General features: G+C 39.5%; 2 protein-coding genes across 5 annotated transcripts; one reads left to right on the top strand and one right to left on the bottom strand.

Moving 5' to 3' along the window:
• Positions 1-90: 90 nt before the first annotated feature.
• Positions 91-22,889, top strand: CEBPZOS (CEBPZ opposite strand). Of its 4 annotated transcripts, none has more exons than XM_070734108.1 (5): positions 91-177; positions 3,376-3,501; positions 5,442-5,486; positions 5,655-5,739; positions 22,838-22,889. In XM_070734108.1, exons 2-4 carry the CDS (start codon positions 3,396-3,398, stop codon positions 5,735-5,737), a joined length of 234 nt encoding a protein of 77 aa, XP_070590209.1. In that variant the 5' UTR covers positions 91-177; positions 3,376-3,395; the 3' UTR covers positions 5,738-5,739; positions 22,838-22,889. The 4 variants fall into 4 exon arrangements, with proteins under 4 accessions (XP_070590209.1, XP_070590206.1, XP_070590205.1 ...); XM_070734105.1 differs by lacking the exon at positions 22,838-22,889 and adding an exon at positions 7,922-8,012; XM_070734104.1 differs by lacking the exon at positions 22,838-22,889 and adding an exon at positions 5,824-5,970.
• Positions 5,638-27,046, bottom strand: CEBPZ (CCAAT enhancer binding protein zeta). The gene is made up of 16 exons (XM_070734101.1): positions 26,890-27,046; positions 24,023-25,572; positions 22,093-22,324; positions 20,562-20,718; positions 19,970-20,058; positions 18,588-18,641; positions 17,871-17,973; positions 17,708-17,776; positions 16,489-16,555; positions 13,821-13,921; positions 13,418-13,475; positions 8,197-8,390; positions 7,871-7,948; positions 7,120-7,175; positions 6,954-7,035; positions 5,638-5,924 (listed from the first exon to the last, which is right to left on the bottom strand). The coding sequence occupies exons 1-16, from the start codon at positions 27,007-27,009 to the stop codon at positions 5,788-5,790; spliced, it is 3,147 nt and encodes a 1,048-aa protein (XP_070590202.1). The 5' UTR covers positions 27,010-27,046; the 3' UTR covers positions 5,638-5,787.
• Between the last annotated feature and the right edge of the window lie 197 nt (positions 27,047-27,243).

Genomic DNA, 27,243 nt, shown 5'->3' with positions numbered 1-27,243 from the left:
CCGAATAGGTCCCCTTTGCACATGCGCAAAAATGGAAAGTAGTAGCTAAACTCCATCCAGCCGCGAAAAACATTATACGCCTGCGCGCGCGAGCTTAGCTCCTCCCTCTGAGGCAAGAAGGAAAAAAGGCATGGAAGGGTGATCAGAAGCTTCTCTTACGCAGAGGACGTTGGGATTGTGAGTGTCTGCGCTCTATCAGTGGTAATTGCTGCTTGTATGTTTCGTCCCAAAAGAAAAGTAGAGCAATGCCCCGTAGCATGTTTTTTTGGCGCGGAAACTTAGGAGTTCTACCTTGACGGTACCCATTGAAAGTCCCAGTTTTGACCTTAAGCTAGAACGAGGAGTTATCTGCCTCTGAATCAGGAAGAAGGGTTGAATTGGGAAAGCAAATGGCAGTTCTCCGTGGCACCAAATGTGTTTTGGATGGACTAACGTAGTGTTTCTCAAACTTGGCAACTTTTAAGATGTGTAGATGTCAGGTCTCAGAATTCCCTACCCAGCATGCTGATTCAGTTAGAATAGAATTATTTATTAAGTGTGATTGGACACACAAGGAATTTGTCTTTGGTGCATATGCTCTCAGTGTACACACTTAAGGATTGTCACAGGGGTCAAATCAGGAAACAATATTAATTAAAATCATAGTCATAAGTGGGAGATGAGTGATGGGTGATATCACCAATACATACTTAACAAAAAAATAAATAAAAGTAAATAAACAAATAGGAATGATGAGAAAAAAAGTAGTAATAGTAGTACAGACTTAGTAATAATAATAATACTAATAATAATTTATTAGATTTGTATGCTGCCCCTCTCCAAAGACTCCGAATTATTTGTTTAGCAGAGTTATGTCGTTTGGGAAAAAACTGTTGTGTCTAGTTGTCTTGGTGTGCAGTGCTCTATAGCAGTGATGGCATACCTATGGCACGGGTGCCGCAGGTGGCACGTGGAGCCATATCTGCTGGCACGCAAGCTGTTGGCCTAGCTCAGCTCCAAAGTGCATGTAAGTGCTGGCCAGCTGAATTTTGGCTCGCATGCAGGCTGTGGAAGGGCATTTTTGGCTTCCAGAGAGCCTCCGGACGTTTCTACCCTCCCCCTGCTCCAGGGAAGCCTTGGAGCCTGGGGAGGGCGAAACACGAGTCTACTGGGCCCACCAGAAGTTTGGAAAGAGGCCACTTCTGGCCTCCAGAGGGGTCGGGGAAGCTGTTTTTGCCCTCTCCAAGCATTGAATTATGGGTTTGGGCACTCGCGCCTGTGCAATAGCGCACACGCACGCTCTTTCAACACCTGAGGAAAAAAAGGTTTGCCATCACTGCTCTATAGCGACCTTTTGAGGATACGAGTTGAAACAGTGCAGCAGTCATATATGATTTCACCCCACTGTCAGTATAATAAAATGGAAGTAATCATCAGCAAAGGCCTTGGCAAGTCTTTTAGAGCAAATTTAGGTGAGCAATGATTTCATTGCTCCCTTGAAAATCTTTGCTTCCACTCATCACTCATCACTTCCACCCATCACTCACTTGAGCTGCACACGCATGTGTGCACCAACCCGACACTCGCACAACCCAGTTCCCTCCCCACCGCACCCCACTGGCATTGCTTTTACTCACCTTTCTCTTAGGAACTCAATTCCATGCAACCAGGTTTTTTATATTCTCATCCTTTATACATATTTTGTGGTTTATCATTCAAATATATTAACAAATAAATGTATTATTATTGTATTTATCACACATTTTAGTCTTCATATTCTTTCATCATCCATTGCCTCTTATTGCACTAATGACCCTATTTCTAGTGCATCCAACTCTCATTTCCATTCAGGTCCTCAGCTCCAATAGTAACGTCCACATCATCTTGAACATTTCTTACATGTTTACATATAATGTATTAACAAATATAAATCACACATTCTTAAGCGATTGAATTAACATTTCATTCTTGTCATGCATGTTGAGTAAATGTTGGAAGTAAACTATATTAGATTCAAAATGAAAATCATTGGAACATCCAGTACCTCAGCAGTGAGATCTTGGAAAACATATACAGTAATACCTCATGATACGAACTTAATTGGTGCAAGGAGGAGGTTCGTAAGACGAAAGGTTCGTAAGACGAAACATTGTTTCCCATAGGAAACAATGTAAAGTCAATTAATCCGTGCAACCAAAAAAAAACCCCGCAAAAAACCGGCTTTCGGCGACTGCTGGGAAGCCGCGCGGCTGTTTTAAAAGGTGACAGCCGGCCTGGGGGGCTTCCCAGCACCCCCCCGAACCCGGGTTCGGGGTTCGGGGGGTGCTGGGGAAGCCCCCCAGGCCGGCTGCGACCTTTTAAAACAGCCGCGCCGCTTCCCAGCTGTCTCCTGAAGCCGAACGCCAAAGCCGAACTTCCGCGTTCGGCTTCAGGAGACAGCTGGGAAGCGGCGTGGCTGTTTTAAAAGGCCGCAGCCGGCCTGGGGGGCTTCCCAGCACCCCCCCCCCCCAAACCCGGGTTCTAGGAACAAAGTTCGTAAGAAGAGGCAAAATTTTTCTGAACCCCGGGTTCGGTTCGGGGGGTGCTGGGAAGCCCCCCAGGCCGGCTGCGACCTTTTAAAACAGCCGCGCCGCTTCCCAGCTGTCTCCTGAAGCCGAACGCCAAAGCCGAACTTCCGCGTTCGGCTTCAGGAGACAGCTGGGAAGCGGCGTGGCTGTTTTAAAAGGTCGCAGCCGGCCTGGGGGGCTTCCCAGCACACACCCCCAAACCCGGGTTCTAGGAACAAAGTTCGTAAGAAGAGGCAAAATTTTTCTGAACCCCGGGTTCGGTTCGGGGGGTGCTGGGAAGCCCCCCAGGCCGGCTGCGACCTTTTAAAACAGCCACGCCGCTTCCCAGCTGTCTCCTGAAGCCGAACGCCAAAGCCGAACTTCCGCGCTCGGCTTCGGGAGACAGCTGGGAAGCGGCGCGGCTGTTTTAAAAGGTCGCAGCCGGCCTGGGGGGCTTCCCAGCAACCTCCCGAACCGAACCCGGGGTTCAGAAAAATTTTGCCTCTTCTTACGAACTTTGTTCGAGTTACGAACCGGCGTTTGGGAGGCTTCTGGGAAGCCCCGCCGCCCGGCTGTCACCTTTTAAAACAGCCGTGCGGCTTCCCAGCAGTCTCCGAACGCCGGTTCGTAACTCGAAAAAAGTTCGTAAGAAGAGGCAAAATTTTTCTGAACCCCGGGTTTGTATCACCAGTTGTTCGTAAGACGAGGGGTTCGTATCTTGAGGTACCACTGTACTTCTTTAGTTCTGTCCCTTTCAGCTTCTTTGTGTAAAGTTGTTTCATTTCTTACTTAATTTTAAAGTCATACTGAAATGTTGTCACCACTGACCTCTATTTGCTTCTATCACTAGGATTTGAGATTGGCTGAACAATGTATTCTCAAACTTCCGTCGGGCTCCTCAAAAAAATTATAGCTTTGGAAATTATTGGAGTTCTGGGGGCATATACTTTGTATTTCAAAATGAAGTCGAGTGAAGGTAAGAACCTGATACAACTTTATGTGAAGTAACTTCATTGATGTGGGCAGTCATATCTGGAATGAGGAAAATATTTCAGATCTAGTGTTGGTACACTATTGTCAATCACACCATAAAGAAACCATGTGCTGGGATTTTTTTTCTGGATTTCGCTAATGTTATTGAGCAAGACCAGGAAAAGGTGTGGCTTCTTGAAGGTTGTGGCAATAGATACATTATAGATATGTACCCTGTTTCCCACAAAATAAGACGTCGCCTGACAATAAGCCCAGTCAGGCTTTTGAGTGCATGGCAATAAGGCCAAGCGCTTATTTCAGTGTTCCAAAAAAATAAGAGGGTCTTATTTTGGTGGAAACATGGTATGTCGTGCTAGATTATAATGGGAAAACACCTTTTGTACACATTTTATTATTTATTATCCAGATTGGTATGCTGCCCAATTTTCTAGGAACTCTGAGCAGTTCACAACCAAAAAAAACCCACCATACAATGTGATAAAACCCCTAAAAAACAATTTCAAATGGTTTAAAACCATCAATTAAAAACAATAATTAAAGCAGCTTAAAAAAACATGCATGTCATTAATGGCTGAATCATGATGATGATGATGATGTAGATTTATATGCCACCCCTCTCCGAAGACATCAGATCAACGGCTCCAAACCTGCTGGAAAAGTCAGGTCTTTATAACTTTCTAGAAGGCCAGTAGGGTGGGGATGGTTCAGATCTCAGGAGGTAGCTGGTTCCAAAGAGTCAGAGCAGCCACAGAGAAGGCCCTCCCCAGCGGGCCTGCCAGCCAACATTGTTTAGCTGACAGGACCCAAAGAAGACCAACTCTGTGGGCCCTTATTGGTCGCTGGGAGTTATGTGGTAGAAGGCGGTCTCGAAGATAGACTTGCCCTAAGCCATGTAGGGCTTTAAAGATAATGACCAACATCTTGAATTGCGCGCAGACACCCATAGGGAGCCACTGCAGAGAATTGGTGTAATGTCAGTGTACCTAGGTGCACCTACAAGAGCTTGCACAGCTGCATTCTGGACCAGCTGTAGTCTCCGAACACTCTCCAGGGTTAGCCCTATATAGAGCGCGTTGCAGTAATCTGTGAGGTGATAAGGTCAGGAGTGACCGTGAGAAGAGCTTGATCCAAGTATGGTTGCAGTTGGTGCACTAAGCGAACCTGTGCTATGGTCCCTCTAGCCACAGCTGTCAGATGTTGATCTAATCCTAGCTGTGAGTCTAGGATACTCAAATTGTGAACCCATTCGGGCAGGTGGTAATTCTCTCCCACCCACCCAGGACTAAGGATGGATAGTCAATGTGATCCTTCAGAGACAATACCCACAGCCACTCAGTCTTGTCAGGGTTAGGTTTGAGCCTATTAACTGTCATCCAGATCCTCACGGCCTCCAGGCATTGGAACATTACATCCACCTGACAAGAGGTGGAGATGTATAATTGGGTATCATCAACATACTGCTGATGCCTCACCCCGTCTTGTCGAATGATCTCACCCAGTGGTTTCATGCAGATATTAAATAAGAGAGGACCGAACCCTGGGGCACCCCACAGAGGAGGGTCCTAGGAGTTGACTTCTGTCCTACCAACACCAATCTGCCAGAGAGATTTCTGTCTTATTTCACAATAGCTGCGTTTCCCAAAAATTCTTTGGGTACCAACTTCAAAGTTTTTGAAAATACAGTGGTACCTCTACTTACGAACTTAATTCGTTCCATGACCAGGTTCTTAAGTAGAAACGTTCGTAAGTAGAGGTACAACTGTATAAGGAGACATTTTGCTCTGTCTCTTTTACAAACTACCATTTCATATTTAGTGAATTCTGAAAGATTAGGACAATGTAAAAATAAGTATATGCTGTACAACTACTGTATTAAAGTTTACTGTAGTACTTTGTGACTAATAGAAATTCCTTTTGCCCCAGATTTCAGACAAAAAATGAAGCGAAGGTGCCCATCTGTTTTGGAAGGTATGTTTGGTTAATAATTATTGAGTGTAATTTTTGTCCATTTTTAAATATAGTTGTTTAGTACAGATAACATTCTGCAGAAAATTGGACTAAAATTATATTCTAAATCATATCTTTAAAATTTGCTCTTAATTCAACCACGTTTAAGGCATTTTCTTATTTTCACAGTTTATTACAAGAGTAATGAGTGGGCTGGTATTTATGGGCTCAAAGAGATAGATGAAGAGAAATGGCTTACAAAAAAACCCTAAAAGTAAGTAGAAACAATTTGGTAGTAGTTAAATAGAAAAAGAATTTACATTTATTTTTTCCGCTTGTATTTTTGTTTGTTTTTCAGTGGTTTGTGCCTGAACTTCTTTTTCTGCCTGATGATACTTTTCACATCTTTATTGTGCATCCACTTGTCTCGTTCTGCCTCCCACTTGAGCTGTTTGAGATCTAACAGAGGAAGACAGTGAATAAATTAGATAAATCAATGGAATAAGTACATTCTTCAAACATGAAGACAAAGTTTTCTATTTGGATGTAAAGTATTTGTAAGGCAAGACATTCAAAAAAATCAAATCACGAATATTGTTGCATTTTTTTTCATTTAAAAAACCACATAAAAGGTATTTTTAAAGGCTCCATTTTTGTTTTGTTTGTTTTTCAGAAGGCTCTTCAATCTTATTACTACACATTTTCACTTACTTTGTGTTTTTTCATAGTATATCTAAAGTAAGCAGCTCAGTATATTTAAAGAACAGTAATAGAGGTCTCCAAAATTAGGCTTTGGGGCAATTGCTTTTTCATGTGTGAATAATTTTATGAAGTAAACTTTTTACATTCTATCTCTATATAGAAATACTACAGATTGAATATAGGTTTGACCTTTCCTTGGAATCTAAAGAAATCTAGCCAAGACTCCCAGAGGAATAAAGAGAAGGATACCAATTCCTTAAATATATATTTCTATGTATGTTTCATCTAACCAGCACTTCTAAAGAAGTGTTGTATATGCTGAGTAAAGATTGAGCATAATAAAGAATCAAGCATAAAAGGACTGGCAGTAGCAGGTTAAGTAAAATTCCATTTAACATAATAAATGGAAGCCTCTCAACAGCAGAATACTTAAAACCCATTCCACAAAAGTTTTAGCCTTTTTTTAAAGAAAATTTATATGGCTGACCACTCACTTTCAGTGACTCTAGGCAGCTTACAAAAAATAAAACTCAATATATAAAGAATAAATAAGACAAGAAGAATAGAAGTGATGAGACACTACCAAACAGTTAACAACTACATTAACTACTTCCATCCATTTTCCTTAGTCCTAATAAACTATTGGGATTAGTTCTAGCAGTTGTCAGGAGTCAACAATAATATAGAACCAACCCAACAATAATGGTTCTGAATACTAAAAATGTTTACAATAGATAGACCCTGTTGAAGTAGGATGTCAAAGATGTTCACATACAAGTTACTTACTTGCATTATCTTTGTTGGCCATTGCATTCATTCCAATATTGTCGAACTTGGACCCAATATTTTCATCCAGCAAGAGACCAAACTTTAAAAGAAATACAACACAATTACATCTCTGAATGCCTTCAAATCAAATACCATTTAATAGATACAAAATTAATACACCTACTTCTTCTGCTGCAGCAGCAGCACCAGAATCTTTGAGTTTTCTTTTTCTCTTTGATCCTTAAAGAAAAAGATAATTCAGAAATTGTTTCTGCAGAGTTTTACATAAAGCAAGCATTTGTTGTTAGTATAACAAAGTAGTGGACAAAGAATCAATTGAGGCTGGATAAAACTAGAAAAATCCACAGGTCTGAATTGGATAGAAATGTTGTACAATGAACAGTTTCAGTTTCTTAACTCAGCAACATCCTCATTTATAGAACCTACCACTTTCCACTGATTGAAAGGAATAAATTTAATAATATATTATAAATTTCCATGTTTCTCCTTCAGTGAAATTCTTAGTTTTTAGAAAGTTGATGTTACATCAGCCACTGCTCTGGGTTGATTGGTAAACCTAGACTGATTGGTAAATTGTTTTATAATGGAATTAAAAACATTCATTTTTAGAAAACATTCATTTTAACAAAATGAATGTGGGGATTCAATAAAATTATATTGCAGTGCAAAATTTGGAGTTACTTTCATTTAAAGACTTCATAAATAAAATTAAATCCCTTATTAGTAATAAGTTATTACCTTCCAAATGTCACTAGTATACATCCCTGATGCAATCTAAAACTGCTTGTGATTGTGCACTGTAAATAAAATAATTCTGGTAATTTGTGCTAATCCCTTGGTACTTTGACAGAAACATGAATTTCTCATGCTTCTTATTTGTCAAGTCTTAAAAGTATTACTTTTACCTATATTACCTGATCCAGCAAAATCCATTTCTTTTTTTCTTTTGCCTTTCTTACTGCCAGGTGTGATTGCAGTGTCATTATTTTCATCTGTTAACAAAAAGAAGAGCTAGTAAAACTTGTATTACATAATAAAATTGAAAATTAGCATGGAATTTCGAAGTCCACTTGGAAACACTTGCATACTACAAAAATTTGAACAACTCAAGATTTCATAGATCTCTGAGTAGCTACAGGGATTTCTACAGCATAACGTTTAAAATTGCAACAATTTATCTGTATGGTTTAACTGTTTTAATAAGAATAAAAAGTTTAAGGACTATGGAAAATGTTTTTACCTGAAATGTTATCATCATCTGACACATCCATGAAAGTCCCTCCCTCTTCATCAATATCTTCCCCAAAGTCTTCATCCATGCTACTCAGAGAGACTTCCTCATCATCAAGATCCTCAAAATTGTCTTCCTCTGAGTCTTCTGATTCTGTTTCTTCATTTGAATTTCTCTTATTTTTCTTTTTGGCTTTTATATTACTAAAAATGATAGAAATAAACTTTAAATACACATCTTTCTATATACATTATCTCATAGATCTTATCTTCCTTTTTAAATAGGCCTATGTGTGTTTGATACTTTGTGGAGTAACAAAGAGTGTCTTATTTATGATGGTCACCGTTCCTTGTAAGCTGCGCACGTGCGCGCGCGCTCCAAAATACCCCTGCGCGCACTTTTCCCTCGGGCGTGCAGTCCCCATCCCCCTGCCAGCCCGCGGGGGGGGCAGGCGCGGGCAGTAGAAGGGAGCCGCAGCCACACCTGCCTCTCCATGGTGCCTCCAGCCCCCTCGCGCTCCTGGCCTCTCGGCCCTGCCCCCCACCCGCCCGGCCTCTCTTTCTCCTCCGCTGCAAGAGAGGGGGGAGGGGCAGGCGTTCTCCGGGGGCTGGTGGGTGCGCGGGCCGGCGCGCGCTCTTCCCATCTCCCTGCCTGCGTGCGCGCCCGGAGCATTCAAAGTAAGAGCGAAGGGTTTTCTTATTTTGAATGTTCCGGGCGGGTGGGCTGGCAGGGAGATTTGTGGAGCGCGCGCCGGATGCCCCCCGAACACCTGGCCGGCCGCCGCTCACTGCCCGCTCCGCCTCTCTTTCTCCTCCACTGCAACACGGCACCCGGCCACGCTCCTCCTCCCGGGAGCCCAGCTGAAAACAAAACGGCTCCAAAAGTCGGCTGGGCTCCCGGGAGGCGGAGCTTGGCCGCGCGCCGTGTCTTCGCCTCCGCGCGTGGCCGCCGCCCGGCCGAAAACAAAACGGCTCCAAAAGTCGGCCGGGCTCCCGGGAGGCGGTGCGCGGCTACTTCCTCTTCGCTGCAGAGCCGCACGGAGGCGAAGACACGGCGCCCCGCTGACTTTTGGAGCCGTTTTATTTTCGGCCGGGCGGAGGCGGCGCGCGGAGGCGAAGACATGGTGCCCGGCCACGCTCCGCCTCCCGGGAGCCCAGCTGAAAACAAAACGGCTCCAAAAGTCGGCTGGGCTCCCGGGAGGCGGTGCGCGGCTGCTTCCTCTTCACTGCAGAGCCGCCGAGCAGAGGCGAAGACAACGGCGCCCTCCACTCTCTCTCCATCTCTCTCTCTCTTTTTCTCTGTTGCCGGCGTGGTGAACGAGAAAGAGAGAGAGAGAGAGAAAGGAGGGGAGAGAGAATGAGAAAGAAAGCGAGAAAGCAAGCAAGAGAGAAAGACAGGAAAAGAAAGCAAGAGAGAGAGAAAGAGAGGGGGGAAGGAGGGGGAGGGAAAGACAGGGAGGGAAGGAGGGAGAGAGGAAGGAAGGAAGAGAGAAAGGAAGAGGGATGGAGAGAGGGAATGAAAGATGAAGGAAGGGAGAGAGAAAGGCGGAGGGAGAGATAGAAAGGAGGGAGAAGGGGGTAGTTAGGGAGAGGGAAAAGGAAGGGCTTGGAGAAAGGGGGAAAGAAAGATAGAAAGGAAAGAGGGAGGGAGAGATAGAAAGGAAAGAGGGAGGGAAAGATAGAAAAGAGGGAGGGAGAGATAGAAAGGAAAGTGGGAGGGAGGAAAGAGGGAGGAAGACATAGAAAGGATAGAATTATGGATGCAAGAACTTGCTCTTGTGTGATAGCGCACGCCCACACTTACTTACTTACTTACTTACTTACTTTATTACTTTATTTGTTTATTTATTTATACTTATATGCCACCCAATGCCAAAGAGACTGCCGCTCAGACACTATACTTTTCCGCTCACCCCGAAAAAAAATTAGAGGGAACACTGATTGTGGTGCTTTATTTTGAGGTAGCCCAGATTATATTCTTTGTATATTCTTCCAGGGTTTTTTGAGTAATTGTTGTTAATATGTATTGAACTTTATAGGTGCTAATCAAATTAGAGTTTATCATCTGCACTTAAGCTGATGGCTAAGTTAAGGAAATTCTGAAAAACCACAGCCATCAATGCTACATTACTTCATATTGTATAGTAACCTTATTAGTAACCTTGACTATCACTAACTGTTGTATCTTTTTATTCTTGCTGAATTTTATTCTCCTTATGACACTGAGGGCATATACACCAAAGACAAATTCCTTGTGTGTCCAATCACAGTTGGTTGATAAGGAATTTTATTCTATTGTATTGGAAAAATTAGCCAACCTTTATGCAAAAGGAAAAAATATATAAAAAATAGCAATACCTGAAACCAAAAGTGATATTTCAATACCCCACAATTATTTATTTATATCCTACCTTTACTGCTTTTTAAATAACTCAAGGCAGCAAACATGCCTAATTCCTCCTCTTCCTATTTTCCCCACAATAACCCTGTGAGGTGAGTTGGGCTAAGAGATAATGACTGGCCCAAAGTCACCCTGCCAGATGCTAGAACTCTGATCCAAAGCTGGAGCACTTGATAAGAGGAACTTTTCATTGCGAACTAGCTATAAATGTGCACAAATTTAGAAATATAGGATTGTACCATAGATGTGGTTTAATGCAGATACTTTCACCAAACTGCATAATGGTTAAATTTGATCTTCTAAATCTCTTTATATAATATCCAAGAATGCTGATCAACTTTCCACCCCAAATCCCTGTTCTCCTGTAACGCTAACATTTCATAGTGCATGAAACTTGAACCAATGGGAACAAAACCATACACTGAAACATCTCTGGCTCTCCCGGTTTCTGTCTTCTCCGCCAATAACAATAAAGTGATCTGAACTATTCAAAATAAAGGAAACACTAAACTCCAAATACGTTGGATGGGGAAGGGAGATGATACGAATAAAAATGATCCGTTGCTTATTCTACTGGTTTCTATCTGATTATTTTTGTTTAATAGGGATTGAAATAAAAAGCATATGCAAAAAACAATTGACATGAAGTTTTACTTTGTAATGAATTCCAAGAAGGTAAATGCTCTCTCAACTGTTTCTTATATATAAATGAGCCGGAGTGGCACTGTAGGTAGAGTGCTGTACTGCAGGCCACTAAAGCTGACTGTAGATCTATAGGTCAGCGGTTCAAATCTCATCACCGGCTCAAGGTTGACTCAGCCTTCCATCGTGGGTAAAAAGACGACCTGGATTGTGGGGGCAATATGCTGGCTCTGTTAAAAGTGCTATTGCTAACATGCCGCCCTGAGTCTAAGGAGAAGGGCGGCATAAAAATCGAATGAATGAATGAATGAATGAATGAATGAATGAATAAACTCCTTATTTCAAGCCCAAGCACTTTATATCACTCTCAGTATTTCTAGATGAAAAGGGAATTCTACTCTACATCAAATTATGGGGAAAAGAACTCAAAAAAGGGGTTTATTTCCATAGACACATTATCAAAATTATTTTCATATATAGAACAGAAGTATATTTTAAAATGTAGATCGGAGGCTACACTGAGGCTTCTCCTCCACCTCAAGGACAAGCTGGCCAAGGACATAAGGTATACACTCAAACAACACAGTGTACCATCTAATTTTCCATGAATAAAATGCGGTATTTTGTTAGTAACTAATACCAATCATCAAAAAGGTGCAAAAGTTTTTTTTCTAATTTTGTCATCCAGTTACATTAATTTTCTTTTAATTAAATTCCCTTCTTAATGTTCCTTCAAAAAGTACAACACCAATTATATTTCTAACTTATTAACCATTATGCCAAAGTGCTTCCTTCTTTTTTTATACATTTTTCTATAAGCCAAGAAAACCTTGTATAGCCAATCAGATGTTAACAAAAGAAAATTAAAAACAAAACATAAACATAGAAACATAGAAGTCTGACGGCAGAAAAAGACCTCATGGTCCATCTAGTCTGCCTTTATACTATTTTCTGTATTTTATCTTAGGATGGATATATGTTTATCCCAGGCATGTTTAAATTCAGTTACTGTGGATTTATCTACTACGTCTGCTGGAAGTTTGTTCCAAGGATCTACTACTCTTTCAGTAAAATAATATTTTCTCATGTTGCTTTTGATCTTTCCCCCAACTAACTTCAGATTGTGTCCCCTTGTTCTTGTGTTCACTTTCCTATTAAAAACACTTCCCTCCTGGACCTTATTTAACCTTATTAAACATATATGAATTTCAGACTTCTTCCCCCCCCCCCCTCTAAATAGTACGTTCCCATTTTGTTTTTTACTTTAAAATAAGGTACGTGCAGTGCGCATGGGGATTTGTTCAGGGTTTTTTTTTATAAACCAGCCCTCCAACAGTCCAAGGGACAGTGAACTGGCCCCCTGTGTAAAAAGTTTAGGGACCCCTGCTCTATTGTTATGTTTCACATAAAATTACATTAATTTCACAGTAATTTGGATGATTGGTAATTAAAAATATTTCAAGTGTGAAGAGTTATTCTAAATCCCATTCTGTGATATACTATATTTTTCACACTATAAGATATACCCCTCCCACCAAAAAAAGTGGGTGGAAATGTCAATGCATCTTATAGAGTGAATATTGCAGCAAGGAAAGGGGAGGTTACCACTGCCGTTCGCTGCTGCCAGGGAAGACTGAAGCCTTCACTGCTAAGCAGCATTTGGATCGGTCTCCCAGCATATTGTTGAATGGTGACGGCAGCAAAAATCCCCGCCACCTACAACAGCTGATTGGCAGTATTCCGGGAGGCCAATCCAACTGTCAATCAGCTACTTGGCAGAAAGGGCTCCAGGGTTCCCCAGGCAGCTCAGGTCAGTTGACTGGTGGTAGCCGTAACTGAGCGGAGTCCTGACAAGCCACATGCTGAAGCTGCGATAACAGGCTGAAGCTGACCAGGCTGTTTGCTGTCTGTTGTAAAGACACTAGCCAGATGAATATCGGATGGATGATGGGAGGCAGAGGCAAAAAAAATATATCTTGTTTTCCTCCTCTAAATCTAATGTGCATGTTATAGTCCGGAGCATCTTCTAATCCAAAAAATATGGAATATTGACAGGGTGGGGGTTTTCAGAAACCTGAAACATCAATGCACTATATACTGTACAATCAGTTCTTAGTGCTAGTTTAAGCCAGTTATTAATGTTATCTAGAATCGTTAGAATTTATACACAGAATCTTAAAAATCTTACCCAGCAAAATTAAGATCACTCTCAATATTCCCAAAACAATTGTCTTGTTCAAATGAATCTGAAAGAAACAAATTAGGTTCAGAAGTATAATATTGTAATGTCAAAATTAAAATATTTAAAATTTTAATGTTCTGTTTATTAAAATTTACTGTAGAGAATGACAGTAGGAAAATAGCAACTAGCAAAATATGAATTAACACACACACACCCCAAAAAAAATGTTTGGAAAGAAACTTAAATAACTAAATTCTCTTTAGTACACGTGGCATGGAAATGAAAAGATTTTCAGGATTTCAAGACTGATGTCAAATAGTAATTGCCACAATCAAAGGAAATCAAATGTTCTGTGTATCATTTATGATTATTTACTTGAGGAGGAATAAAACAATGTGCATAGCCTTACCTAATGCTTTTTCAAATTCTTCATCATCCACATCTTCTATACTTTCATCATCTCCCATTGGCTTCTTTTTTTCTTTGTCCAAGTCTAATTTTTTATAAAACCTGATAATCAAAATAATATTGTACATATCCACATAAAACTAGTTTATTGAGATATATCTAATCTGTTCAAGTAATACAAACACAGGTCAGGATTTTACTTTTATAAACACTATCATTTTAAAGGCATTACAGGTAATCCTCAGGGCACAATAGCAGTAGGGATCAGGATCACCATTGCTAAGCAATGCAATCATAACCCCAATATGTGCAGGTCATTAAGCAGGAAGAGGCAACTTACCACCTTCCCTGATACCTTCCCCGTTGGCCTTGCTTATGAGAAGGCAGCAGGGAAGGCTGCAAATAGTGGACACGTGACTGTGGCTCCCTGGCAGCATTCTTCGGGATTGGGCAACATAGAAGTCGAATAAAATAAAATAAATAAATAATCATGATCCAAGCACTCAGATCATAATCACGTGACCACGGGGTTCCTGCGACGGCTGGAACTTTGAAGACATCCATTTTTTTCAGTGCTACCATAATGGTAGTTTTGATTTGAAACACAATTGGTTGATATTACTTATGAGAAAAGCAAATATATTTCTCAAATTGTTGCATCATATATTTAGATTCCATTATACTTCACTTATTAATCTGCTAAGACACAAGGTCTTTTTTTTAGGCCAACTGTGAAGGCATTTCTTCCAATTAACAAAAATACTTTGCCATATACTGCTTTGAGATAAAAACAGAACCCTTTCAACATTCCCCACTAATATAGTATGACAAACATGTAAAAATTATTTTGACCTACTACTGCTTCATTATGAATTGAGTATACATGCCATTAAATCAGTGTCATCTGTTAGTTTCCACATGGGTTGGTTTTTTTCCATGTCAATCTGTCCCTAACCTGATCCATCAGATCTTCCAACCATGCACCCATTACCACTGCGAATGAGTCCATCCACCTTGCTACATTCTCTTTTCTTCCACCATTCCCAGCAACAAAGCTTTCTCCAGAAAGCGAAGTGTTCCCTAATGTGTTCCAAGTAAAATCATTTGAGCCTGGTCATTTCTGCTTCAAATGAGAAGTCCGGATTGATTTGTTCACTGATCTATTACAATTTCCAGCCAGTCGTTTCTATTTATGTGCTGTTGTTTACCATTCCTACTCTCTTGTGTACTGTTAGTTCCTTAATATTGATTTTGATTGGCATAAGTGATTCAACAGGCTTCATTCTGCTAGACATCCTACTGGGAGTCAACTGACGCAGATGCAAATAGCTAGGAGCCATGAAAGTTTTCCAGACAATTTAGCTGATTTAATGCTTCAAGGAGGATGCTAATCTGGTGCTAGCACTCTTGCTGAAGTGACTCTTTTGAATACGTTGCAAAATACTATGTCCTAAGATGCTATCAAAGCAAGGTTTTTGTGAGGACCTGGCTCTCTACTTCTCAACAGCAGAATATCAGGGCTGAAAAATCAATAGCAACAGCAAGATTTCCCAAAACTGATGTTGATCAAATAGAAACAATCTACAATAAGCCAAGATGGCAGAATTGATTTTATTCATATAAATTGCATTATGTATCCTTTCTCCTTTAGCTTTTAAAAGCCCTTGACATTAATTTTCCCCTCATGATAATCCTCTCCCTATTTTATATAATTGTATTAATTATGAGAGTTGCACAAGCACTGCTCTTATAAAAAAGATAATATGTAGTGTAGGGCGAACCAAACCTGCAAAGTTCGGGTTCATAACGAACTTTGCGCGGTTCGGCATACCGAACCCAAACCTGAATTTTTGCAAAAGTTCAGCAAAAGTTCAGGTTCGGGAGAACGCCAGGAAGCGCCGCCGCCTAGCTGTCACCTTCCGAAACAGCCGGCACTCTCCCGGACCCAAACTTTTGCCGAACTTCCGGCTTCGGCGTTCGGGAGACCGCTGAGAAGCGCCCCAGCTGTTTCTGAAGGTGACAGCTGGGCGGCGGCACTTCCCAAAACAGCCGGGGAGCTGTCGGCCAGTCGGGAGGCGAAAAAGGAGGTTGGGAATCCAACGAGGAGATTCCAGGGGTGGAGCTTTGACGTCACTGAGACGTCCTTCCTGGCCGGCTGAAACGGGGACTCCAGGAAGGACGTCTCAGTGACATCAAAGCTCCGCCCCTGGAATACCCTCGTGGGATTCCCCACCTCCTTTTGTGCCTCCCGATCGGCCAACAGCTCCCCGGCTGTTCTGGGAAGCGCCGCCGCCCAGCTGTCACCTTCAGAAACAGCTGGGGCACTCCTCGGTGGTCTCCTGAACGCCGAACCCGGAAGTTCGGCAAAAGTTCGGGTTCGGGAGAGCACCGGGAAGCACCCCAATTGTTCCGGACAGTGACAGCTGGGCAGCGGCGCTTCCTGGCGCTTTCCCGGACGCCGAATGCAAAAGTTCGGCAAAAGTTCGGGTTTGGGTTCAGGTGCTGAACCCTAACTTTTTTAAAAATTCGGGTGCCGAACCCAAACCCGAACTTCGTTGGGTTCACCCAACACTAATAATATGCACTTGTAAGAAAAAAATCCCACACCCAGTGAAAGATAAAAGGATAACTGGTATACCAAAGTATAGTTTTAAAAAATATGTAATTACCTGTGGAAAAATACTTCGTCTACAGGTATTTTGCTTTCATCTTGTGAAATGAATTCTTTGCTATTCACTAGAAATAGAAATATGTCATATGTCATATAGATTACTTACATTGATTAATGCTGCTAGGTTTATATAAAAATAAATTTAGTTAAACAACAGAAACCTATTAACATATGAAATTCTTACTATAAAGCCAATAAGAAGTAACAACTTTGCAACTTGGGACATTTAAGCCCAAATGCTTAAGTATCTTCTCTACATAGGTTTTCTATTTCCTACCCTAAATTTACTGAGTAAGAAATGTGAATCCAATTATTTCTTTCCATTTGGATCCCAAAAGACAACACAATTTGAAATTACCAACATAATTTCAATGTATTTTAATTAATTTTTTAATGAAAAAAAGTGTTGAGAATTCAATTAATGAGGCTCATTGGGGTTGCATCCATCTAATGTACTTCTGCTGCTGGAGGGATTTATTGATGAAGTACCAGCATCCCAAGAGAATAAAGAAAGTGCCACACAAATAGAGGAAGCCCCATTTGTGGGATGCAGGCAACAGGCAAAACCACACCCCCTCCAGCCCTCAGAAAAACCTCGTGCCATAGAGCCAGTCCCTTGTGCCCAAATGGTGGGGGGCTTCTGCCTTAGGAGAAATGCCCACCCCACAAACCACTATTTTTTAAATTATATCAGAAAACTGAGTATCTCCTAGTCTAGAACTACATTTGCATTCATGAAAATCTCTTTGATCCAATGGAAGCCTCTAGGAATGAAAGAACTAAATGTGATCACTAATTATCTCTTTTATCCCTAAGACATTTGAATTTGACCCAGTCAAAATTTACTCTAGAGCAGAGGTAGATAAAGTTGACTTGTGAACTTCAACTCCCAGAATTCCTATGCTAGCTCAGGAATTCTGGGAGTTGAAGTCCACATGTCATAGAAGAGCCAACTTTGCCTCCCCGTGCTCTAGAGGATTGATAAAAACTCCAGAAAAATATAGCTAGTATTTGGGGAGAAGAAGAAATAGAAATTATTCCATTGTATAATAGGCATTTCTGTTCATAGGAACCTCTGATTCAGAAAAGATTCAGATGAATGATATTCAATGGACATAACGCATTTTATGGCTTTTATTGAAACCATTGGACATTACAACAGTGTTCTAATGATGACAGGAAATTACTAATAATAATCTTTATAAAAGATGTTTTACCTGCCAGGTTTCGCACATCACTCATGGACTGTTTCTTCTTTGGCTGCATTACCACACTACTAGTATTCTCTGCAAAAAATAAGTTAAGAAATTAAACAAACTTATAATAGTTGCTCATTTTAACTTTAATCTTTGATACTCTAATAAACTAAAAGTTTCATACCTTTGCCTTTGTGAGCTTTGGGATTTCTATAAACAAAACGATCCAAAAACCTCATTAATGTGAAATCCTGTAGAGGATCACCTGAATATTCAATGTAATTACCCTGAATCATAGAAAGAGAGGGGGGGAAATCACATTTACAATTAGCACCAAGAAATATGCCAGTGAAAATTTTAATAGTGTTTTTATAGTGATTGCTTTATATATGTACTTTTTTTTATTTTATTATTATATCCTCCCCAGTCACTTCCTGACATGGGCAGCCATATAAACTTGATTAATTAACAAGTTGTATCTACTTAAAGTGAACTGTTAACAGGAAGGCTTGCCAGGATATGATACTGATTACTTAAACTGTGGGAGGAAATTGTAATTCTGAATAATCTGGATCAAACCAATACTTCCAGTCTCTTAAACACAAGATAGTAATAACGCTTCCTGTTCTACTCAGTAGACTTGTAAATACCAAACAACTAGAATTAATTCATTTATTAATATTGTTGAAATGAAAATCAAATATCTGCATGTTGAAATACTTTGACAAAGTCTATGTCTAAACTATCTATGTTTAAGATAATCAATTGGCAAGCTGGCCACTTAAACCCTACTAAATTACACCCCCATTTGCTTTTTCTTCCTTTCTATGTTTTGGGATGGGACACCCTTTCTCTACAATTCACAGACAAAATGTAAAGGAAAATAAGTAATTCAACTAACCTCTAGAATTCTTTTTGCAAAAAGAGCCACAGATGGATGGAAGTGTTCTGAAAGCTAGAAAGAACAAAGTTATACTGTATAGTCAATATTTTAAGATGTTGAAATCTCTAATACTGTAAAAAGTAAAAAGAGTTCTTCAAAGAGGAGAAAAATAATTGCACAGTACAAACATTTATTACCATAATTTCTTTGGTACAATTCATTTTTAATACTAAAGATGTACAAATACTCAAACCTGCATACCTAAAACAAAATGAAATATAGGGAAGAGAAAAATTAGAGCAAAATACAAATTCAAAGAGTTTCAGTTCCTTCTAATACCATACCTGAGTGCCTAGTCATCTTGTGCCCATAAAAATCGAAATAGTATCTTCCCGAGTTCCCCAAAATGTATATATAGTTTGCTAAGTATAAAGATCTAATGGATCTTTATAGGAAATCATATTTTATTAATTTAATTCTACAATTCTACTTTTGTCTTTCCATTTGGATCTTAAAACAGAACATTCCTCATTTTACCTTCCCAAGCTCCCTGTGAAGGTTAGGGTAAGTAACGACTTATCTATGACATTGAAAGTTAGGAGGGATTAAGAGTCTGTGTACTCTGTAACTAATGCTGTAAAGACTGGGCAAGCATTTTTGGCTCAGACACTCACTTATTTTATGCTTTGTCTGGGAAAGCAGCATCAGGTATGGCTAATGATATCAGCAGGTGGAATAGAATGAGTATCAAATGACGGAAGGAGCATAAATGAATTGTTATATACATACATACATACATACATACATACATACATACATACATACGTTTTCATAGATTTTCACGGGTATATATATGTAGATTGTTCTGAGTTCGGGTTTTGCCCCGTGTAATAGACATTCAAAATATTACACGGGGCAAAACCTGAACTCAGAACAATCTACATATATATCTATCTATCCTAGTCTCCCTTAATTTTCAAATTCAGCACAAAAAAACCATGTGACACATAGATAGAATTGTCGGCTATCAATAAAATTAACTGCCTTGGAAATGGCCCTGGGTTGGGCCGAGAGGCAAATAAGGAGCTGTGATGTTCCTTCAATACACCAGGGTGATTCGACACAAAAATATGTAACCCTTCCCTGGTGCAGAGCTGAAGGGATTGGATACTGTAGCCTAGAGGATAATTCTCTGCCTTACAAGGCAAAGGTTGCCGGTTCAAGTCCCAGTGGGTATGGCTAGCTGATGAGGCCAAAATAAGGCCGAAATAGATCTATCCTAGTCTCCCTTAATTTTACAAATTCAGCAAAAAAACATGTGACATATATATGACTCTACAATATCATGGGCATGTTAGACAGATTTCTCTTCTAATTTTTCATACTTAAAAATTTTGTACCTTCTTCAGTTCCCAAAAGCTTGTTCTATCAGCTTCACAGTAGGAAGGGTTTCGAGATAATGGGTCATAGCAACCTGTGCCTTTGCCACCTGTTAAAGAAGAGATATTTATTACTTTCCAAAATAAATTAACAGAAATACCTAATTAACAGAACACAGCAGGAAATAGACTTTTTTGCAATAAACAACCACTCCAAATCCATACATAGCAAAAGACATTGAAGAGCAGCATGGCAAGCTAATAGCTCACTACTCCAAACACAGTTTTTAATGATATGATAGTAGAAAGAGGATGAGATATTTTAGATAAAGCAGAAATCCAAGTGATCAAGAAAATAAGAATTCTTCTTGGAAGAATTTGACTCTTAGCCCAACAAAATTCCTATTACTTCAATTCCCATTCTTGGGAAAATTAATGACCTTTAGTATTAGTATTCACATCCTTCTGCTGACTCTTTTAACTCTTTCATATAACAAAGCAAACTCTGAAAAATGTTCTTCACATTAAAATCTGAAACTTTTTAAAAACAATCTGGTAAAACTTCAATCCCTATTATGATTATTGAACAAACAGATTTTCAAAACATTTTTACCCGCTAGATTCTGGTGATGTATCCAAGATGCCGCTGAAGCCTGGTTATGGAGTTTTGTAGACTGTCCTATATCTTCATTTTTTATCTGTTTGTCTGCATCTACAAGGTTTTCTTCTTGTTCCTCAAGATCATGAAAATGTTCCTCATCATCTGATTCCTATAGAAAGAGTCAGTTTTAAGCAAGAAGGTCAATATAGAAAACAAGATAGCTCTTAAGACAGGGGTCCCCAACCACTGGTCCATGGATTGGTACTGCAAACCAGGCTCCGCAAGCAGCGGGCAAGCACACAAAGCTCCATTTGAGCAAGCAGTGAATGCACTCGCAAAACCATCCCCTCTCCCACCTCCATTGCTGGTCCATGGATCAGGAAAGGTTGGGGACCACTGTTTTAAAAGATAAACAAGCAGATACAGTTTGATATTAACTTCCAAAAATCACAGAAATAGTTTGAAGGTAGTTCATAAAAGCAGACAGAAAGTTGCTTCAAAACAGCAAAATACAGTTTGTAGGGTAAACATTTGCAAAAGCAAATGTCAGAAGGTATCCATATATCAACGAGAATGAAACTGTCCTTTTTTCCTAAAAAGTAATTATTTATGTTAATTGAATGTAAAGATTCAATTTTTGAGACAACTTAATTGGATCTAGCACAATTATACATTTTAAAACTGATTGTGTCTACAATACCATTTCTTTGACAAAACAACCTTTAAATTATAACCTTTATTTTAAGGGGATGTTTTTGGAGGAAAAATTCAAATCAACCTTGATTCCTACAGCAAATCTATGCAGTTTTCTACAGAGCATTTTGGAAGTAACTTGCTATTTTATTCCTAGGGCTGAGAAAAAATGACTGGCCCAAGGCTATCCAACTGACTTTCACACCTAAGGTAGCTATCACAGTCCAACTCCAGTACCTTAATTAGTAGAACAAACTGACTTTCTAAACAGTTCACAAATGCTTAAAACTATTCTGCAATAATTTCATTTAGAAATTAAGTGTATGATATCCAGCATAGGGCCGGATATTTATTTTGGTCTTGAAAATAAAACATAATTATAAATTACAGTACCCATCATTGATGGGACATGGTGATGCAGTGATTAGAATGCAGTACTGCAGGCTACTTCTGCTGACTGCCAGCTGGCTACAATTTGGCAGTTTGAATCTCACCAAGTTCCAGGTTGACTCAGCTTTCCATCTTTCCGAGGTCAGTAAAATGAGGATCCAGATTGTTGGGGGAAATACGCTGACTTTGTAAACCACTTAGCCAGGGTTGTAAAGTACTGTGAAGTGGTATATAAGTCTAAGCTCTATTGCTATTTTTCAACTATTACAACTCAGTGGGAAAGATATTATTCCTCAGACACATCTGACTCTAATCATACACTACACCACTAATAGTTAACCCTCTCAAATAAAGGATCATTGGTGAAACAAGCATCTGCAAAGAGTCTCAACAGTTTAAAAAATGAAATCAGTAGATAAGGTAGACTAAAAAAAACCCATGCATCCGGAACATATCATACCACATGATCCTGCAGTTGTACCCATAAGCCTGGTTTTACTTTCAGAAGTTCAGACACAAGATACAGGGCTCCACAGGCAAAAGGTGGCATTTGTCCACAGGTGACTTGAAGTAATCGTTTCACAAAAGCTTTAACTCGTCGCAATATTGTGTCAGCTTTCAAAGATTTGTAGATAAGGTTGAGAAACATGGATGGTTTGGCACATAATGCTACTCCGGGATCTAGCAACTTCCTGCAAAAAATATTCAAATTAGATCATTGCACATATTTTCTTATGTATCTCCACTATCTCACTCCTTGCTTAATGAGATAATCTAAAGAGCGTTGTACAGAAGCTAACTCTACTATGGTACTCATAGTATTCATTCAGTCACCATTCAAAGTTACAAAACCTAACACAAAACTGGATAATATTTGATGCTTATTGGATATAAGAGGAAAGAAGGACAAAAAGGACACATCCTTTTGTTGAATCTCTGGTGGCACTATGCTATGATCATTTGCATTCAATTAAACTTAAGGAGAAATGTGTTAAAGTTAAAAATATGCTTAAATATGTGTTTACACAATAAAAAATAAACAATCCTAATACTACTTGTTTATCCAATCATTTTTAAAAATCATCACGCCTCAATTAAGAATTTCATATTCACTGCAATTTCAGATTTACATTATCACTAAACTCTGAATTTTATATGGCAGAAGAAATTCTGGTTACATTAAGGGTTCTTGTTACAACCACCAGGAGAATTTCAGAGAGAAGATGGAAAAAAAATACTAAAAGCATTCCAAAATGGGAACATCCGGGAGAGAAAATAGCTAAAAGCAGAACCGGCAAACATGGTGGAATGAAGAACCAGAACAGATCAGTTCATCGGAATTCCTCTCTGCACAAGAGATTGCTCACCATACAGCTGCTCCTCAGGAGGAGACTGCAAGACCATAGTCTCCAGTGGGATTAGAACTCTTGAGAAAGGAATATCTCCATCTTGCTCAGGCCAGTCAGTGCCTTGTAGACACTCCAGGTTTGCATACAAACTTTCTAATCACTTTCAAACATGACTTACTAAATATTTCTCAGGTATTAGGAATTTTTGGACTGACATATGACAAGAAATCAAGTTCTAGGATATTATTTAAACTGTTAAAATTAAAGGGACTATGAAGTTGTCTTAATTTTATCAAGATTGAAATAGATGTTATTTCTTGATATCCTTTAATGGATTTTCATAATTGGAATTGAAATGTGGTGGCTTTGAGGATTTGTTAATAGATAAGAGATGGAATATGGGAAGAAGAGATTGTTGTATTTTAAGAGAAGTGATTAATTACTAAAGTCACTCTTACTTGTGATGAAGTGGTATGTCATTTCTTTACATATTTTTTTCTTTACTATACTTGCATTTTTCTTTTCTGCATTTTCTATTCTTTCCTTTTATTCTTTTATTTTTCAGTTTGTATTTTTAGCTTTGCAATTGTAATTTATAATTAAAGATATTTATAATTAAAGTATTATTTAAAAACATTAAAAACCAAATAGTTTACATATGCATGAATTTTGCAAAGACAGGTTACCTATCAACTGTTATTAGTAAACGTAAATAAATAATAACAACAACAATAACAGCAACAGAATTGGAAGGGGCCTTGAAGGTCTTCTAGTCCAACCCCTTGCTTAGGCAGGAAACCCTACAAATGGTTATCCAACAACTTTGTGGCAACCCCCAAGATATTGGAACACTGCTATCCTGTCTCCCCTAGTCCTTCTTTTCATTAAACTAGACATACCCAATTCCTGCAACCGTTCATGTTTTAGTTTCCAGTGATTGAAATGCAATGCGTATATCACAATTTAAAGATATATTTTAAATATTTAATCATTATTATTTGAGAAAATAATCTGACAAATCAAAATATGATGGGCACTTACTTATATAAGGCTACGTAATATCGGTCAGAGATAGTCTGATTAGAATCCATCACTTGAAACAGCAACATCAAGGCTTGTATGCTGGTATTGAAGTTCACAATGTGCAAAACTTTAAACAAGGTATCCATTTGGTCTTTTATTTTTTCACTGCTAGTCTGAGCATAAGGATATGCTCGATTCACTCCAGTCAGTAAAGCACTAAGCATTTTAGACCCAACATCCTTTTTCTTGATACAAGATTGGAAAAAACAAAAGTAGAGTGTTGTGAGTTTATTAGCCAGCTCACTTTCTTCATGGCTAAGAACTATCTGGTTCAAAAAGCAAACTGCATAGTATTGTGCTTTGGGGCTAATGTTTGATCTGTAGAGAAGCCTCTCCACCTCATTACACACTATTCCTTTCATATTGGGATGCTTATGAAGCAAAGTCTCAAGAAGATAAGATGCTTTAGTGGCTACTTTGTTCTGAGGATCTCCCAGTTTATTGACCAACTGAACAAGGAATGCCTTTTCTTGCTCTACTTTATTACAGAGCAATTCATGGGCTGTGGATAGTGCACGACCCTTTGTTGCTATCAAGGGATCATGAGTCAGTGATTCTAATACTTGCACAAATTCAGCTACCCAGTGCTTCAGGTGATGCTCAAAATACCACAATATTAGGCGCCTGTCTCTTGAATCCCTGTTGCCACTTGAAAGCTTCTCCAGATTGTCAAAAGGATGTTGAGAGAAAGTGTGCAGTTTTCGAGTATCTGGCAAGAGATGAGACATGAGAAGTTCTTTGAAAGTATCCAAGGCCATTAAGCTCTGCCTTCTACTGCCTTTCTTTTTGATCATATTGACAATGATCTCTATAAATTGAAGTGAGTGAACAGGAGCATCTTGGATAAGAAGAGTCATGGCAGCCATTCTATCCGCAAGTGTTCCTGATGATACCACTGTCTTCATCCATGCAGACGATGATCCTTTGTGCAAATGTCTGTTGTTTTTGTAGAGGTTTATTTCCTGTTCATAAAGTTTTTCAGCCAAGCCTTTGTATCTGGATACAAGAAGTGGATTTTGAGTTTCAGCAGAAAATTCATTAGTATACTCCAGGTCATACCATTTTCCCCCTGGTTTTATCAGCAATACCTGTCTCACGTGAAACTGAAAAGCTTCCTCTTCCTTTGCTTTCTTTGTTCTCAGAAAGGATGCACTGTTTTCATTGCTGATGGGGATTGACTTTTTCACTTTATCTTCAGTAGTATTCAACTGGGACTTTACTTTGTTTACTTTCTTTTCCTTTTCTTTTTTTCCTACTGTAGTTCCATTTGCTCTTTTTTGATTAGCATTTTCACTTGGGGGTGATTTTTTCTCTAGTTCTATTGCTGCTTCCTTCTCTTTTTCTTTTTCTTCTTCTTCTTCCAGGAACTTTTTTGAATATTTGCTCACGCCTAGTGACTTTATAAATGCTTCTAATTCACCTTGATTAAAATCATCAATTGCTCCTTTTTTGCCCCCATCTACAAGATCTTCTGATTCATTCAAAGCAGCGAGCATAATATAATCTTGCTGTATAAAATAAAATCAAGAAGCTATATTAGTGCCTTTAATTCACAACTGATAATCATGTGATAAAGCGGTTAAATCGAATGGGGAAATAATAAGATATATTGCAAGTAACCCAAAACAAAAAAATCTGGTAAGTTTGTTGAAGTCATAACAGCAGAATATTAAAATTTCCTGCATCTAATTTATAAGACTGACAGACAATGTTTTGCTTTAGCGTTAGGTTAGAATTTTACTAAAGTCATAAGTATGCCAAGAGAAAATTAAAATACTTAGTGTATACTTAGGTTAAAGCCAGACTATCTTCGAGACTGCCTTCTACGGCATAGCTCCCAGCGACAGCTAAGAGCCCACAGGGTTGGTCTTCTCCAGGTCCCATCAGTGTTGGCCTAAGGGGAAGGGCTTTTTCTGTGGCTGTTCCACCTCTTTGGAACCAGCTACTTCCTGAGATCCTGACTGCCCCCACCCTACTGGCCTTCTGAAAAACTGTAAAGTCTAGGGATCTGACCAGGAAAGACATGCAGTTTTCAAAAAAACTGTTAATTGCTGGTTTTAAATTGTTTTGCATTGTTTTTAGAGGGTTTTATATTTCATTTTGCATGTATTTGTTTGTAAGCCGCCCAGAGTCCTTTGGGAGTAGGGCGGCATATAAGTCCAAATAAATAAATAAACAATACTGCTCTTAGCAGTTACACTTCTTAATATTTTTTGGGGGGGGGGAGGGCAGCTCAAGCAAATGTCCTGAGCCTTCTGCCACCACCAGAAAAGAAAAGCATAGGTAATCTATTCTCAAATTGTTAAATCCCAAACCACTGTTAACTGTATTTTTCAGATTTTGCAAGCATCATCATCTGTGAAAGTTTATCCTTTAAAATTAAATGCAGTTCCGTGCCAGAGATATACTGGCTGCATTTGGCAAAATCCTGCTTGCTATCTGGTTTCACAATGCATTCTCAGTGGCCAACCAAATGCTGATCACAAATGCCACAATATTGGTATTTGGGGATACATTATTATTATTAATATTAATATTAATATTAATTATTATTATTATTATTATTGCAACGAGTTGGAGGGGATCTTGCAGGTCTTTTGGTCCAACCTCCTGCTTAGAAGTTTTCTCCACTTCTCTGGAGGCCAGCAATCTGAGAAATGCCCAGCCACCAAGGACTTTATCTCGATCAGACATATCAGAGGAGGAAAAATATGCAGCACACTTACATTAAATAAGAATCCTTCCCCACCCCGGTATTAATTAAATGTCCTGCCAAGCATTTCAACACGCGCTTACTCCGGTCCCTCATTGCCTCAGTCTCTTACTTTAGTCCCGCCGAGGCGTAGCACCTCCTCCAGCGTAAATTCACCATCATCGTCGGCCACACCGTCGCTATCCGTCTCTTCGTGCTCCGGCGGCGCCATTTTCCCGAGCAGACCACGCATGCATAGGGATTCCCCCTCGTTTCCGGGAAACAGGGGGGAGGGACCTCCCCAAGAGAAAGGACTTGGAAGATAGGGAGTAAAATAAACGAACTAACATGAAGCGTCTCTGTCTTCTTAAAAAATGTTGGGGAAGAGAGGCCCTGCGTTACTTAAGAATATGCGTAGGACAACCGTAGCCTCGACTGCAGATCGAATTGATTAGTTAAGAAAGAGCGCTTTCATTAGTGAGCTGCC

This window comes from Erythrolamprus reginae, chromosome 1 (genome assembly GCF_031021105.1).
Source record: "Erythrolamprus reginae isolate rEryReg1 chromosome 1, rEryReg1.hap1, whole genome shotgun sequence".
Classification (NCBI taxonomy): Eukaryota; Metazoa; Chordata; class Lepidosauria; order Squamata; family Dipsadidae; genus Erythrolamprus; species Erythrolamprus reginae.
The sequence above is the reverse complement of the archived record's forward strand: the minus strand, read 5'-3'. Positions and strand labels throughout refer to the sequence as shown.